At 34.6% G+C, this 16,347-nt stretch overlaps 1 protein-coding gene across 1 annotated transcript in view; it reads left to right on the forward strand.

Moving 5' to 3' along the window:
- Gtf2f2 (general transcription factor IIF subunit 2) overlaps nt 1–16,347 on the forward strand; it is a 150,637-nt gene that overhangs the window by 77,159 nt on the left and 57,131 nt on the right. The window contains exon 5 of the mRNA XM_027928969.2: nt 9,891–9,972. Coding sequence (XP_027784770.1) covers nt 9,891–9,972 — 82 coding nt within the window. The remainder of the gene's footprint in view (nt 1–9,890; nt 9,973–16,347) is intronic.

Here is a 16,347-nt window from a genome sequence, read left to right on the forward strand (position 1 = left end):
AGATAGAACCTTAGTTCTTTATAAGAGTTAGATGCTTCTAATTTAGACAACTGTAATGGTACACAAAATGGCCCTTTAGCCACTTTGACAATTTAAAGAAACCCTTGGTATGATAAGCCTCTCCTGAAGTCAATTGGGCCAAATGCCTCACCAAATTCCAGCAAAACTCTCCACTATGAGATAACATCTCTTACTGTCTGCATTAGGCACAGTTTATTCCAGGATAATGAAAATAATTCCCATCTTTCCTGCCAACTTCTAATGGGGAAACAAGGTTCTTGCCATCATCATTATTGATACAGGACATCATCATAATAATGTACTTCCTCCATTTTTATTCCAGAAATATTCCTGTGCTATGGAAGGAAGTAGAACCTTATCAGGAAGATGTGTCTTTTGGTTAGACAGTTCCCTTAGACTGAACAGATCACTCCTCTGCACTCAGCCACTGCTTTTCAAGGAAAAGGCATGTCCTAGGAGCTGCCTTTGATAAGAACACCTCTACCAAATCTTTTTGGTTTTGTCACCTGCATCTTGTATGCCTGTCTTTTGAAAGGATTGGTTCCTCTTACATAGAAAGAATAAAACTACCTATAGCTAGAGAAGCAGTTATCAGTTTCTACTTAAATCTGGCATTATGTTTCTGTCTAGGACTTCCCCACATTTTTCCAGTTTGTTGACTTGTGCTTTGACCTTCCTATGAGTTTCTTTTTCTTTTTGAAATGTGGCTTGTTTCTTCATAGCCTCCTGTTAAAGGCATTAGATGTGAGAAACAAGGTGATAATTTCTGTGAATATTTTGTTAGCCTCTTTGTGTGCTAAAAAATAAATGACACTGTATTATATATTAACAATTCAAGAATTGAGGATTTTTCAAAACTAATCTATTTCTATTTGTCAATACTTAGTTTCATTTTGTAATATAAAGTTCATCTGCATTAATATTTTCTGGGACTGGAATCACATTAAGACAAATACAATGTCAGCCACCTTATATAACTGACCACAGCATCTCAGGAACTATGCAAGAATGCTTGAACCTTCCTAGGACTCATTGGACACAACCTCTGACCAAAAGATCATGTGAATGTGTCATTCCAGTCAAGTGAGTACACATATAAGTGTTTTGCAGTGTTGAATCAAGTCTTCATAGAAGCCCAGGAAACTTGGCTACATTGGTGAATTTTTTAGCCTCATTTGAGGAAAGAAAACAGTACTGTGTATCAAAAAAGTGCAAATAAAAATGATAGACTAGCCAAGAAGTTCAGGTAAAATTCCATTCCACATTTCTTTGCTTTTAACTGCAGAAGTAATCTTGACAACAATTTATTAAATCATATTAATCCATATTTTGAGTATACCTTGGAAGATTAATCTTTCAGGAAAAGCCTATGTTTTATAATTTTCTAAGCAGAAGGCATATTTTATGCTTTTTTAAGTGAAGCTTTTATTTTGAAGTGTAGCCATATACATTATTATTGACCTGAAAATTTTATTGTAACCAGATGAGCAAAAGCACTTCATTGAGCCATCAAATCAACTAACACTGAAATTATAACATTGTATAGAATTCATTTTTTTAGTACTATTTTCCAAAATGGAATTTTATTCTCTCTTTGGGAAGAAAATATTTTATTTACGTTAATATACCTATGACCTATAAATGAATGACATGATTTTTAAAACTCATGTAAAGGTAGAATTGTTATGAAATCTGTGAACAAAGAGGGTCTCTGCTCCCAAATGCTCTGCCCCTCCACTGTTCCTTTCTGTCTTTAGTGATGAGATGGTGCAGAAGAGAGAAGGGTCCTGAAGGGAGAGAATAGTAGATGGCAACTCAAGGGAACATATGTGGAGTAGAGTAATTATAGATTAGAGATGGAGAAGTCTCATATTAACATTTTTCACTTTTAACATTTCTGAAATTGAGGTATGTCTTAAAATCATTGGCTTGTCAAAGTTTAATGCTAGTATTTTGTCTTTCTTAGTGGTACATTAAATAATGATGAACAGTGCAGTTGATGGCATTTTTGAACAGCTCTTTGAGCTATTCCTTTCATTTTTCAAGAAAATAAAATTAACACAGAAGGGTGGAGGGGAGAGATAGGAGAGGAGACGAGAGAAAGAAGAGAGAAAAACAGGAAAAAATGTGGCTGCTGCATATTAAAATTATCTAGGGAGGTCATAAAAATGCCACTACTTACTTCTTTCCTCACAGTGCAGTTCTAGCACAATCTTTGGGAGTGGGCCCAGTTATTTTTTAAAAGCTCCCATGTAATTCTGATGATTTACCAGAGTTTCAAAACAAAACAAAACATAACACCATATTAAGGAAATTGATGGACTCAGGAAAGAGCTCTTATCTCAGAGGAGTCCTTGATGGAGAAATAATTTCTACCATGTAGTTGTGAGGATTTCTTAGTATCAAAGTATATTGAAAATCCTAACTGAACTAGTCATGATATCATGACTAGTTGATGATATCATGACTGCTGTTACTAATTAAACAAGGTAAAGAGAACAAGAGTTATTCAAGGCATAATTAAAAATTTGACTCATATTCAGCTGATTTAAAAATGTGTGGTATTGAATCTTCTGGAAATATTTAACAAATATTGTGTCCTTCAGCTGTACTGTAGTCTTCCTAAGCACAGGGGTCTGTATTTTTCTTGTGTTCCTCATTACATCTATGATAGTATTTGACATTATTTGACTTAAGTATAGCACTATAGTTAAGTCTGTACTTCAGATAACACAATCTTTCCAGAAGACTTTTTCTATACATTTATCAGTCACTTTTGCTATTGTTTTAAGGTTTTCTCTTATTTTAAGTGTTGTCACTAAAGCTAGATAGCATCTTTTAATGAAGGTCTAACTAAAACAAACTGCAGATTGAATATCCCTAATCTGAAAATGTGAAATCCAAAATGATTTGGGGGGAAGTTATAATTTGTGGACTTTAGGGCTAGGGGACTCAACTGGTAAAGCCTATGAAAATATTCCAGAATCCAGGAAAATTAGAAATTGGAAGCAATTTTGGATAAGGAATACTCAACCAGTGTTATAGTACTATAACTTCCCTGCCCCTTTTCTTTTATTATTGCAACACAGCATTACTGTGTATGCTATAGAAACAGCACTTGTTTGTATAAATCTATTTATTTTTGCCAATGCCTGTTATTTTTGAAAGCAACTTTGGGAATAGAATAGAAAAATGCCTCTTTATACAACATCATGTCCACATTTGTATTTAAGAGGTTTTATTATTAATTTTAATTATATGTTGATAGAAAAAACAGAAGATTATAGTCTGAAGTGCTTTATGAATATTAAAATATACAAATATGGTGTTTATTTTATTTTATTTTTTAATATTTATTTTTTAGTTGTAGTTGGACACAATACCTTTATTTCACTTATTTATTTTTATGTGATGCTGAGGATCAAACCCAGGGTCTCACATGTGCGAGGCGAGCTCTTTACCACTGAGCCACAACCCAAGCCCAAATGTGGTGTTTAAAATGCTCATTTATTTACTAGTTTTTTTTTTGTTGTTGTTGTTGTTGTTGTTTTAATCAAAAGTCATACAGCTTTCATAAACTGATAGGACCATCCAGTTTCCTTCACACATTTTGTACCTTAGTTAACAACTTTCTGCTCTCACAACTAGTCTTATCATTCACAGACACTCTGGGTAACATTACAACTTAATCTTTTATACAGGAATCCCCTTTTTTGTATACAATCTCTTTTTCTCCCTGTTCATGTGAAGAAGTTGAGGGGCAGTATTATGGGTGAGGATTTTGAGTTGTTTTACTGATACTGAGTCTAGTCCTCCAATTAAGGTTTTTAGTTTTGATTTTAACTTGAGAATTCTCAGCACATTTGCCATATTTGTAATTTGAACATAATTATAAGAAAACATGTATAAACAGATAACTTTAGGATATATATATCTGATATTAGTTGTCTTTGAGGTAAATAATCACATGCTAACTAACCCTGTAAGTTAGTTTACTGAAATCTAAGCATAAACTTTATTTCTAAAATTCCTGAAGGCAAATAGAAATCAGAACATCAGTTCACAAATTTGAATCTTTTCACCTGTTTAAAATATAGGAATAAGAAGTTTGCCAAACTGGTTTGTTAAGATGCCAGGTGGCAGTACCCTGAGACCACAGGCAGAAAACTATTAGGAAAATGTTTTAAATGAGAAGAAAGGAGACTGCTAGGAATATTAAAAATGGTTTACCTTTTAAATGCACTTGTTCTGTGGAAATACTCTTCTGTCCTTTTCCAAAGAGTATAGACTCAGGAATGATGTAAATAAGAGAAGAGTCACTTTAATAAAAGTCTGAAGGATCTGTCCAAAGTCTTGGTTACTAGCCCATAGAACTGTTTTAGCTAGAGTTTGAAGTGCTCTTAAAGGCCTCCCCGTTCACTGGATCCCGAGTGGTCTGTGGAAATGAATGCCTATAACTTCCTGATGCCTAAGGACTTCCTAACATGTCTGATCTCATTACTTACATGCCAATGCTAATAAGCACCCTTCCTGCTTGCTTAGTAGTTTAACTCAAACAAATTAAGGATGTCCTTTTAAAAATATCATGTTAAAAGTGCCACTTGGTTATTTCTCTTCAGTTCTTGAGCATAGAATGTATCTCAAATTAATATGTAGAGTAGGAAGGTCCAGTTTGGGGAAGTTAGAATATTTTCAAGTCTTGGGCAGCTTCTTAACTTTTTTTTTTTTTGGTTATTGATGGACACAATTCCTTTATTTTATTCTTTTTTCATGTGGTTCTGAGGATCGAACCCAGTGCCTCACACATGTTAGGTGAGGGCTCTACCACTGAGCACAACCTCAGCCCCAAGCTTCTTAACTTTTTATTGTTGTCCTTTCAAGAAACAGTTTTCTCTAATTTTTACCCAAGGAAATTTTACTTAAACCTAGGTCTTTTAGAAAATATTAGAACAAGCAAACTAAACATTGATAAAATAATAAAACATTCCCAATTAAAGGGGGGGCCAGGGTTTTTATTTATCATTCACAGGCACTAGAAGAGATGTCAGAAATTTCAGTAACTTCATTATATAGATGGTGAGACTCAGAGATGTGAAGTAACTTCTCCAAAGTAACACTGCTATTTAGTGACAGAATCCTAACTAGAAACTTACTAGTTCTTTTTATAGGATGTATTTGTGTACTTACCCTTTAAATTTTTCTCTCACGCTTTTCTCTGAAACTAGGTGGCAGGATATATATAAATAAAACACCATTGCCCGTTTATACTTATTAGCATTCTCTTGGCTGTAAGTAGCAGAAACCAATTAGCAAACCAATCTGGCCCAAAAAGCAGTTAGGGTGGGAGAAGAATTTTGAAAGGATCCTAGAATTTTTCCCTAATCCAAAGAAGAGTTAAATGATCAGCCATGCCTAGGAAAAGAAAGATAAAAACAGCATTTCCAAGGTCTTCGGTAGGATGAGCTTGTGTGGCTTCTCTTCAGATTGCTAGCAAGACCATGTCCTTCCAGTGGCTTGTGGTATGAGTCTCTTAGTTGAAAATTCCAAGTATGGCCATTGCTAAGGCTGTTCCCACCCCCTTCTGTGCTCTTCCTTCTCAGCCCCACCACTACCACTTGATCTAAATCCTGCCAGGTTTTTAAGGTCCAACACAAACTTAGCTTTCTCCATCAAAGCTCTTCTTGATCCCCAACTAGACAGAATGTCTTTATGCGTGTATTTAATCCCAGGGCCCTCTACATGTCTTGGTTTTATAACACTTGGAATCTCAACTTGTATTCTCCTTTGTACAGTAGAATCCTGTAGGTCATATGGAAGGACTAGAAGTTGGTCAGTTAAATTAACAGGTAAGAAATCATTTAAAAATTTTATCAAGCCAGATGCAGTGGTGCACACCTATAATCCCAGCTACTCAGAAGGCTGAGGCGAGGCAGGAGGATCACAAGCCTGAGTCCAGCCTTGGCAACATAGCATTCTGTCTAAAATAAAATTTCAAAAAGACTGAGGATTTAGCTTAGTGATAGAGCATTTTTTCTGTATGTGTGAGGCCTTGGATTCATTCCCCGCTTACCCCCACCCCCCCCCACACACATATACAAAAGATATCAGTATGTTTTTCTACCTGCTTCAAATAGTTTATCTTAAAACTTATAAATGTACATTTAGCTGCTATGCACAGGTAAGATAAGGCATTTGTCTTGAACATAGGATGCTTATTGACCACCTGCTTTCTTTCTTCTGGATATCAAACCCATAATTTGGCTAGATTTTCCGTTTGAGTTTCTTTCAAAAAAGGATTAAGAATTTAGACCCTGGGAAACAAGTATGTATTTTATGTATGTGTGTGTGTATTTGATGCACAAATCCTGCTAGATTTATGTGCTTGTCTTCCAGTCTGCAGTTGTCTCACCCTTACCTAATTTAACAGTATTTTTTTAACAACTTACCTTTATATCAGCTCTTACCAATGCATTCAGTCTAGTTTTCATAGAAACATCTTCCCCTTTTTAGACCCATTATTTGAGTTTATGTAATACATAATCAGATTGTGTAATTATAAAACTAGCAGCAACAAGTTTTAGCAGAGTTTGAGCAGAAGTGTGTGGGAGTACTAGAGATGAACCTGCTACCCACTAGTGTATAGTGAGTTGTGGGCATCTGCCACTGTATTTAATGGTGGGGAATTGAGAGTCTTTACTAATCTGGAAGTTGATTAAATGGAGATGTATCAAAAGTGTTTCTGTTGTATTAAATATACCTGTCTCGTGATCTACTTAGACCTATAGCACTCACAGTGTGGCTGGGAACTGCTAGATAGAGGGGTTCCTGTGATCCTTTCAAGGGGTCTATGAGATCAAAACTATTTTAATAATACCACTAAACCTTTTTGCTTTTTTCACTCTCATTCTCCAAAAATTTCTTATTTGCCAATGTGATATTGGTAGTTTAAACTACCAACTATTGGTAGTTAAAACTTACAAAAGTGAAAATTATTTTAGGATTTCTATACTTTAAAAAATGTAAATCTATTCATTTATGTATGTGGGGTTTTTTTGTAATTGACAAATAAAACTTGTATGCATTTATAGTCAACAGGATGTTTTGATATGTGTATATGCCATGAAATGGTAAATAAAGCTATGTTTATTTAAGATATATGCTACAGAGAATACATGTTTAAGAATGGCCACACTCAGCTATGCACTCCTTGAGGGCAAATGCCATGTTTTGCTTATCTTTGTTTCTTCTGATGTGCTTTGAATGATCTTTTACATAATAGGCACTTGGGAAATAGTTCATAAATGTGTGAGAATAAACTGGATTATTTTTCAAATATTTTTGGTCTTTCAAATTGGTCCAACAAAGTAGTTTTAAGTAAGGTTCCTGTATTAATGAATGGGATATATAATTAACAGCAGTGGTATGCAAGTGGAAGCTTTTAAAATAAAAGTTTCCCTTGAAACTTAAGCAATGTTTTGAATCAGAAGCATAGCATGGTTTAGTGAAAAAAATATGAGAATCTGTTCCTGTAGGTTTTAGAAAGTATGTGTTGGCTTTTAAAAAGAGCAGGCAAATCACACTTAAGGGCTGTATCATAAGTAAATGGGCCTTTTAAGTTTATTTAAGGAGAGAAGGGGCAAGGGAAGCAAACAAATGTGGGGTTATTTAAGAACAGCCAGTTGGTCAGAAAATTCATGGCTGATGATTAAGGCTTTCCTCTTTACTTGAGTAGCAGTTGGAAGCTAGCTAAGATTTGAAAAGAAGACATGATGGACAGAAAATTATGGTTTGAGGCGATGAATTTTATTGCTTTACAGGAGTGACCTGTAAAGGTCTGACTAAAGAATAGTGAGGAGAGTAGTAATCAAGTTGAAATGGGCAGGTGCTTTGAACCTGCTTTCTACCTTTCAGGTGTCATACAGAGAAGGTTGGCTATAGAAAACTTGAACTAAAAATTAAATTCAGCCTGTCCACCTGGAGTAGATACTGCTGAATAAGTGGGGAACATTTACAAGTGGTATTAAGAGATAGCTCTTTCAGTATTCAACATTAGTAAATACTTGGATTTGTGATTAAATTACTTTCAGCAATGGTATTTTAAAATATTAATTTATGTCCCAATATTAGATTTTTTCTCATAAATTTTATACACTTTTACATTAAAATTTTTCCCAATCTTGATGATATTTTTATGCCTGAGACTTTTTCTTAATAGAATTTTCAGCTTCAATGAAGAGACAAACTTGAATATAAGATTTGTTTTTGCTTTAAAAGAAAATTCAAATTTTAATCTTATTAAATTCACTCATGAGAGGAAATTATTTTTAGTTTTTTTAATTTAATACAAAAATTTGATGGCTTTTTAATTATTTCCTTCCGGGCATGTTTTGGTATAAGGTAGGCATGCTGCTGCTTGTCATTGCTTTCTCCAGCCATCTCATGACCTGCACTTGAGATTTATTGCATATGTTGCCTTGAGAGACCCTAGAAGTATTGAATACACACAATTACTAGCAATTAGTTTTTAGGAGCTGTAGTACAGAATCCCTTGTATTTTGGAGACAAAAATCAAGAACAGTCCCTAGAGGAAAGATCTTCTAATAAAAATCACGCAGGTATAAATCTGTATGCATTCTGCATTTCGTTCAGTGCCATCTACTTCAGTGAATTGTATGTGTCTTGAAGACAGTTCTGTATCTTAATCATTGGTTTTACAATGCCTAGATGGTTCCCTTTGTGTGGTAAACATTTAGTTAATGTTAGTGGAATGAAAGAAGTCATTCATGCTAAAGTGATGAATCATAAATGCATTCCTGATTAGCCAGGGGATTTCCTGAATCTCTTCTTAAAACCCAGGTGAATTCTCTTAGAAATATGATTGAACCAAAACTGTTTGTAACCATGGTCATACATTTCCAGGTTATAGTAAAGCTGGTGTCAGTGAGACATTCATATACATATTATATAATAGGTAAGATCTATCTTGTGACTGTATCAAAATGCTGAGCCCAATAGGTTCACTGTAGGTGCTAGCTCTTGTTTCCTTTTCCTGTTACCCCATGTGATTTTTTTTAAAATATTTTTTTTAGTTGTAGATAGTCACAATACCTTTATTTATTTTATTTTTATTTTTTTATATGATGCTGAGAATTGAACCCAGTGCCTCATACATATGAGGCAAGCACTCTGCCACTGAGCTACAATCCCAGCTCTGCCCCTATGTCAGGATCACTGTAAGCATTACTAGTGGTATAGGAAATTGCCTTTCTCTTTGGGCAAGTATTCCTAACGGATTCACTTTTGACCACACTCAAATTTATAATTCTGCTGGGAAAAAGAAGTCAGAGCAACAGGCAGGCTAAATTGGTACACAATATAACCTAGACAGTGACCTGCCCACTTTTACAGTATCTTGCAGACTGGCTTTTCTAGACACAGCTCATTCTAGAATTTCATTTTATTTTCATGCGCGCGGCGCGCGCGCACACACACACACACACACACCTTTGATATAGTGGTTTAGACTAGCAGTTTTCACATAAGTTACTTCTTTGCCAAAGATAATAGCCTCCCTGCCCTTCAAAAAGTTTTTATTTGATTTTATGCCCTTTTAAGTCACTTTATTTAGAAAGAACTAAGTTTATAAAAGCTGTTATTGGCAAGGGGCTACAGCAGCTCAAGAAACAAATGTGACATGAGTCAAGTTTCCTACTAGCTGGAATAAGGTTTTTCTCTATTCTAACTAGTGATACGGCTGTAAACTTTATAGTTTCCCTGATTTTTACTGTGAATTATATTTGATTTTATATTACATCATTGAAAATGATGAATGTTATCTCTGAATACAATTTTTTCCCCTTTCATTCAAGATAAACTCTCACTGGAAGGAATAGTGGTACAAAGAGCCGAATGCCGACCTGCTGCCAGTGAAAACTACATGAGATTAAAGAGGTAGTGTTTTGTAACTTGAAATGATTCAATTTAAAATGTTTAGATTGCCTTCTGACTACATGAAAACCACAATTATTGTTGCAGATGTTTGCTTCAAAGACTGTTTGGTTTTAAAACCAAATAAGAGTGTTTTTGGTACTAGGGAACTTCCAGAACCTGGGTTGTTTGTTTGAGGTACTTTAAGCTACTGTGTTAATATATTATGGAATCAGAGTTTTTAGAGTACTTTTTCTCGTTGTCCTTTAAAATTCTGATTCTCTAAAGACATGTAATAAGTCTTTTGCACTATTTTATTTTCTAAGGCTATAATTTTCCTAGTATGTATGTATAGATATATACACATACACATATATACACACAGAGAAATATATATATCTAGATACCATACTGTATAAAGCAAGTATAGTTGCTGAAGTATAATTTTTTTCTTCATCTATAGAGAACTTTTTTTTTTAAACAAACTTGTGTACTCTTAAAAGATTTTGTTTCAGAATCCTGCCCCGCAACTTTTGTGTGTATGTAGCATTTGTAATTTATGTTTAAAGATGATGATTGCAGATTCTTAATATTTCGGGTATTATGACTTTGAAATAGTTAACAATTTTCTAAACCCTGAAATGTATTATATATACCTGCTTTGTAGTTTTATTTGTGGTATGTCAGTCCCATGAGATTTAGAATTATAAGTTCACTTGTTTATTCATTCAGCATTTACTGTCTACCAGGTGCTTTCTTAGTTAGGAGCTGGAGAAACAGTAGTGCACCGAACAGCCAATACTCTCTGCCCTGGCAGAGCCTCCACTTCAGTGGACTGAGCTGCACCATCTGTTTAGTGGTTGAGCATCCTGCTCAGTGGCAGCAGCAGCCTCTTGGATGTCAGCATTTTCATTTATGAAAGAGGATGGGTTGATGAACCTGATCATGTCTAAAATTTTACATCATCTTTTAAATTTCCCCCCTTTTCTCAATTAGATTGAACCTGTGTCTCCTGGGAATGGCATAGAGAGAGACTGGTTTCTTATCTATTTATTCTTCTAATTTATATGCTTTCCCAGAGCAAATGAAAAAGGATGACAATCAAAATGAAACATTTTATAACAGAAAATAGCTTTGGAAAACAAAATATGTTTCATTCTTTGTTTTAGTAAAGTTTATCATATGATACTTTTTGAAGACTTATCGTCTTCAAACAACTACTGAAATAGGAAAAAACCCACAAAATGTGGTTACTGAGCTGCTCGCCAATATGTTTTTCTGTGATCTTCATTTCTTTTAAAGGGTTTCTAAAGATTTCTGATGATAACAGCAGGCAAATAACCTGCTGTGTTTGTAAAATGGCTGCTTTTTTCTTACTAAAATGGAAATGAAAATAATTCAGCCTTTTAAGTGTGCTAGAAGTCCAACCATTATATATTTTAGTCCTTCCTTAAAGTGACTTAGGAAAGGAAGCAGGGTGATTCAGGAGGTGATGACCATCTGAGTTTCATGAAGTAGATGATAGATGATGACATCAGTCTTGAAGGCTGAGATTTTTTTTTTAACCACGTGAAAAAACAGGGGTAAAGAATATTTAATGTAAAACAACATGCAGGGGCTGCGGTTGTGGCACAGTAGTAGAGTACTTGCCTTGCACATGTGAGGCACTGGGTTTGATCCTCAGCACCACATAAAAATGAATAAGCAAAATAAAGGTATTAAGAAAATAAAAATAAAAAACATGCAGACACAAAGACATGACATGAAGACTAATAGTTCAGGGATCTATGTGTCATTGTGTAAATCTGGAATGCAGCATTTGTAAAAGACAACAGAAGCTTCAGCCCAGGTTTCTCTCTTGAATGCTAAACGTGTATATGAAAACCTGGATGAATGTCCAATAAGCATTTCAACTATGTAAGTAACTGAACTCCAGATCTGCCCCACCAAAACCTGATCACACACAGTCTCTCATCTCAGATAATTCCAAGTTTATCCTCTCATTTCCACAGTCAGAAAACTTTGGTCACATCTTGACTTCTCTCTTATCCCATTTTCAGTGTGTCAGAAAAATCTCATTGACTATACTTTCAAAATATTACACTCTGGAGTCTGGAAGTTTCTTACAACCCACAGGTGCTTCCATTATTTATCATGGATTACTACAGTCACCTTCACCAGAGTTTCTACTCCTATCTTTGTCCCTCAATAGCCTATTCTCTGCGCAGTACACAGAGGAGGATCAGTTGTTTAAAATCAGTCAGATCATGCCATTCCTCTGCTCATATCATTTGCAGTGCTTCCTGTGTAAAATCCAAGTCTTTGTAATAATGGTCAGCAGGGGCCTGGATGGTCACCCTACCACTGCCTATACTTTTTCTCTCTGTCCTCCCCTTTTTCCCTCCTTCTCCTTCACTGTGTTCTAATCTCCTAACGTCCTTGAGCATTCTAGACATGGTTTTAATTGGGTCCTTTGCAATGGCTGTTGTTTTCTGCCCGGAGCAGCCTTTCTCCAAATGACTGCATGGATCCTCACTTTCCAAGTTTCTTCTTAAATACACCTTTTTACTAAGACCTACTTTGGCTACCCTACCTCCTTCTGTACCTGTATTTTCTTCATATCATCTCCTGTAAAACTGTATAGTTTACATGTGTTTATTGCCAGCCCCTCCCTGCTGCAGTTAAAGAGAACAGGATTTTTTGGTGATTGTTTTTTGGCTTTAGTTTTTGGTACATGTTATTTAGTTCACTCACACACATATCTGGAATACTTATGGCACATAATAAATAGTAAATACTGGATGAATGAATGAATAGCAAAAGATAAGTTTTAAAATGTTAAGGAGTTTTATGTAAGAAATTCAGAATTTGTATACTGTAGCTACTATGGAGGTACAGAAAACTTTTAAGCTGAATGGGATGTGAAAGGATTTGTGTTTTCCACAGATAATTCTGACCATAGTATAAAGACTAGAAGCAGGGAGATAAGCTAGATGCTGATGAAATAACCCAGGTACGAAATTTTTGAAGGACAAAACAACATGGTTCCAGTCAGAAGGAAGATGAGAAACTAGGTTTTGTGGATATTTAGAGGTGGAGTTAGTAGTATTTAACTCAAATTTTTATAGTTGTAGGCTGGAGGATTTCTCTAGCTGAAGGTGGCTCTTATGGCCTAGGTACATATCAGGCTATGACTATCCCAGATGGGCACCCTACCATCCTATACATTGCATAAGAAGGTTTATACCAATGAGAGAGGAGAGATATGGAAGTTTTTGTGGTTTCATTTTTTAAAAAAATATTTTTGTAGATATAGATGAACATAATACCTTTATTTTATTTGTTTATTTGTATATGATGCCAGGGATCGAACCTATTGCCTCACACATGCTAGGCAAGCGCTCTAACACTGAGCCACAACCCCAGTCCCTCCATGTTTATTTTAATTAAATCCTAGTTGGCAATATACCTAAAAGACCTGAAGCAGAAAGTACTTAGAGTTACAATAAAACACTAATGATTAAACTCTCAAAAGAGCAAAATAATGTTATAAGTTGTATCTCATGTATTTTATTTATAACTGCTCAACATTTTTTAATATATACTGTGATGGCTAAGGTAAAGCTCAAATTTTTTTAATTTCTTTAAAAAAAATCGCAAGATACTATTTTTTCTCTAGAGGGTTTACGGTTGTTGAACCAGACAAACACACATACACAGGGTTTTTAAAGGAATCTACTTATCTGATGCTAGAGTGGGTAGAGGAGTAGAAATTTCCCACTGCCATTGAATGTAAGATGTAAAGGCAGATTTCTAGATGTAGGTAACATTAAAGTAGAAGTGTTTGAGAGAACAGAATTGGCAAGTTAGTACTTGAGATATCATATCCCTAAATATTTCACACCTATGCTCAAAAGTTTTTCAAGGACTCTTATGACTGCCTTCTCCTTAATGATATTCAAGTGTTTTTAATAATCTGGCACTTGCCTCATTTTCTGGCTTCATTTTTCAGCTATTTCCCTTTATGTAGACATAAAAGAGTTGTATCACACTTGGAGTCGTTATCCTAGATATGCAAGGCACTTTTCCATCTCATACCTTTGTTTTTTCGTGCTTCATTCTCCACCCAGAACTTCTGATCTACCTCTGCTAAGATCTTTTTTCGTCTTTAAAACCAATCCATATTGGTATGTGTGAGATCTTTGGGTAAATCCTCTAATCTCCTGTAGCAGAGTACTTGCCCAGCATGCACCAGGTCCTGGGTCAACTCCCAACACCACCAAACAACAACAACAAAAAACACCTAGGTGTCACTCAGCAAAACCATCTCCTAGTTTGCATTGCCCTATCCATTAGGACCCACCATTCCTCTTTTCTACATTCTTGTTTTTGGTACCGGGGATTGAACTAGGGGTGCTTAACCACTGAGCAACATCCCCAGCCCTTTTATTTTTTAATTTTAAGGCAGGGTCTCACTAAGTTGCTGAGGCTGGCCTTGAACTTGTGATTCTCCTGCCTCAGCCTCCCAAGCCTCTGGAATTACATACGTGTGTCACCATGCCCAGTCCTTTTTTCAATACTCTTACGTACTTACTCTTCTTTGATGGTGTATATAAATAATGTCTTATGTTTTCTCTTGTTTAGGGAGTTTAAGTTGTATCTTCTGTAAGATTATAAGTATCATAAGAGCAGAGACTGTGATATTTTTTCCTTCTTTCTGTTCTCTCTCCCTCTTTCCTTCCTTTCTTTTTGTATTCTCTATGATAGTGCATTACAAATAATAAATATCCAAAAATATTTTTGGATTGAAATGATTTAAAGTAGAAAGAAATGGCAAAACTATATATGAAAAGATGGAAATCATTGGTATTCAGCTTCTGAGTTTTTTCCAAAGAACTACTCTTGAAAGCTATGATTTTTTTTTTCAGTTTTATACATATAAATATGTGTATGTATACAATACACACACCCCTTGCTCCTTGAAGAGGAGAAGGGGATTAAAAAATAAATGTAGGAACATTTCATAAAAAGTGGTCTGGGAGTATGTCTCAGTGGTAGAGCACTTGCCTAGCATTTGTGAGGCCTTTGGGCAAATCCCTAATCCCCAGCAAAAAACACATACAAAGTAAAATGAATAAATAAAAATGCATATACACGTACATCATACACAGAGTAAGAAATGACTAGACTTCCAATTGCAGAGGATTAGAAGAGAAATCACTTTTTTCAGAAAACTTCTCCTTGACATAGTTCAGTAGATTTCTTAGATTTAATCAGTGAGTTTTTCCTGTATTATATTTTAGCAAATGACCTCTGAGCTAAACTCTTAGTAACAAAAATGACTGTTACAAAGTGCAGTATTTATAAATACTGTATTTATAAATAATACTCTTTAAGAATGATCAGTTTTATTTCATTGGGAATTTAATTTTAGTAATCAAATCTTATTATAGCTCTCCACTATTAAATTTTGGCTGATGAATTATCCAGTTATGAGAATTATATATTAGTCAAATGTGATTTAGTAAGATTCTATCATTCATTTAGATATAGGTAGAAATTAAACATATAACTAGTATTATAGAAAGCTCAAGAAATATGGAAACTCTTTTATTAAATGAAATTCAGACCAAGAAAAGAAATATTACACTGTATCTTTCTTTCATCAAATCCCATCACATAATAAAGAATCCTGCAAGAATCTAGTTAGCCACTAGAAAAATATGAAAAGAAAAAGGAGAAAAGAAAAAAAAAAAACTTTGCTAGTCTCAAAGTTCTAATAGTCCAGTCCAACTTTTCTTATGGAGAAGAAAAATGTTCAGTTGGTTCCATTACTTCCTATTTGAAATTATTTCAGGTTGATCTGAATATTTTTTTAGGAGATTTATTTTGAATTGGTAATGTAGTTAATATCAAGTCATATCTGATATACTAATTAAAATTGATCTAATTTGGGTTATTTTATTAAGTTTAACTTTTATTTTGCCTCTTGAATGTCTCCTTAATCTTTGAGTAGTAAATTATATGATCACCATATCTATAATTCCTGTTTTACTTCTTTCTAAAATATGAAGGAACATCATCCTAATTTGCTTTCTTGTAGGAAAATCATAGCAATAGGAAAATATATAGCTTTTGTATCTCTCTGCATGTTTATATCATCAATTCATCTAAAAAATAGTTGCCTGAAAAGTTTTTTAAAATTTTTTATTTTATGTATGTATGTATGTATGTATGTACATACGTACATATGTACTGGGGATTGAACTCAGGGGCACTCAACCACTGAGCCACATCCCCAGCCCTATTTTATTTAGAGACAGGATCTCACTGAGTTGCTTATAGCACCTCGATTTTGCTGAGGCTGGCTTTGAACTCGTGAATCCTTCTGCCTCAACC

This window comes from Marmota flaviventris, chromosome 4 (genome assembly GCF_047511675.1).
Source record: "Marmota flaviventris isolate mMarFla1 chromosome 4, mMarFla1.hap1, whole genome shotgun sequence".
NCBI lineage: Eukaryota > Metazoa > Chordata > Mammalia > Rodentia > Sciuridae > Marmota > Marmota flaviventris.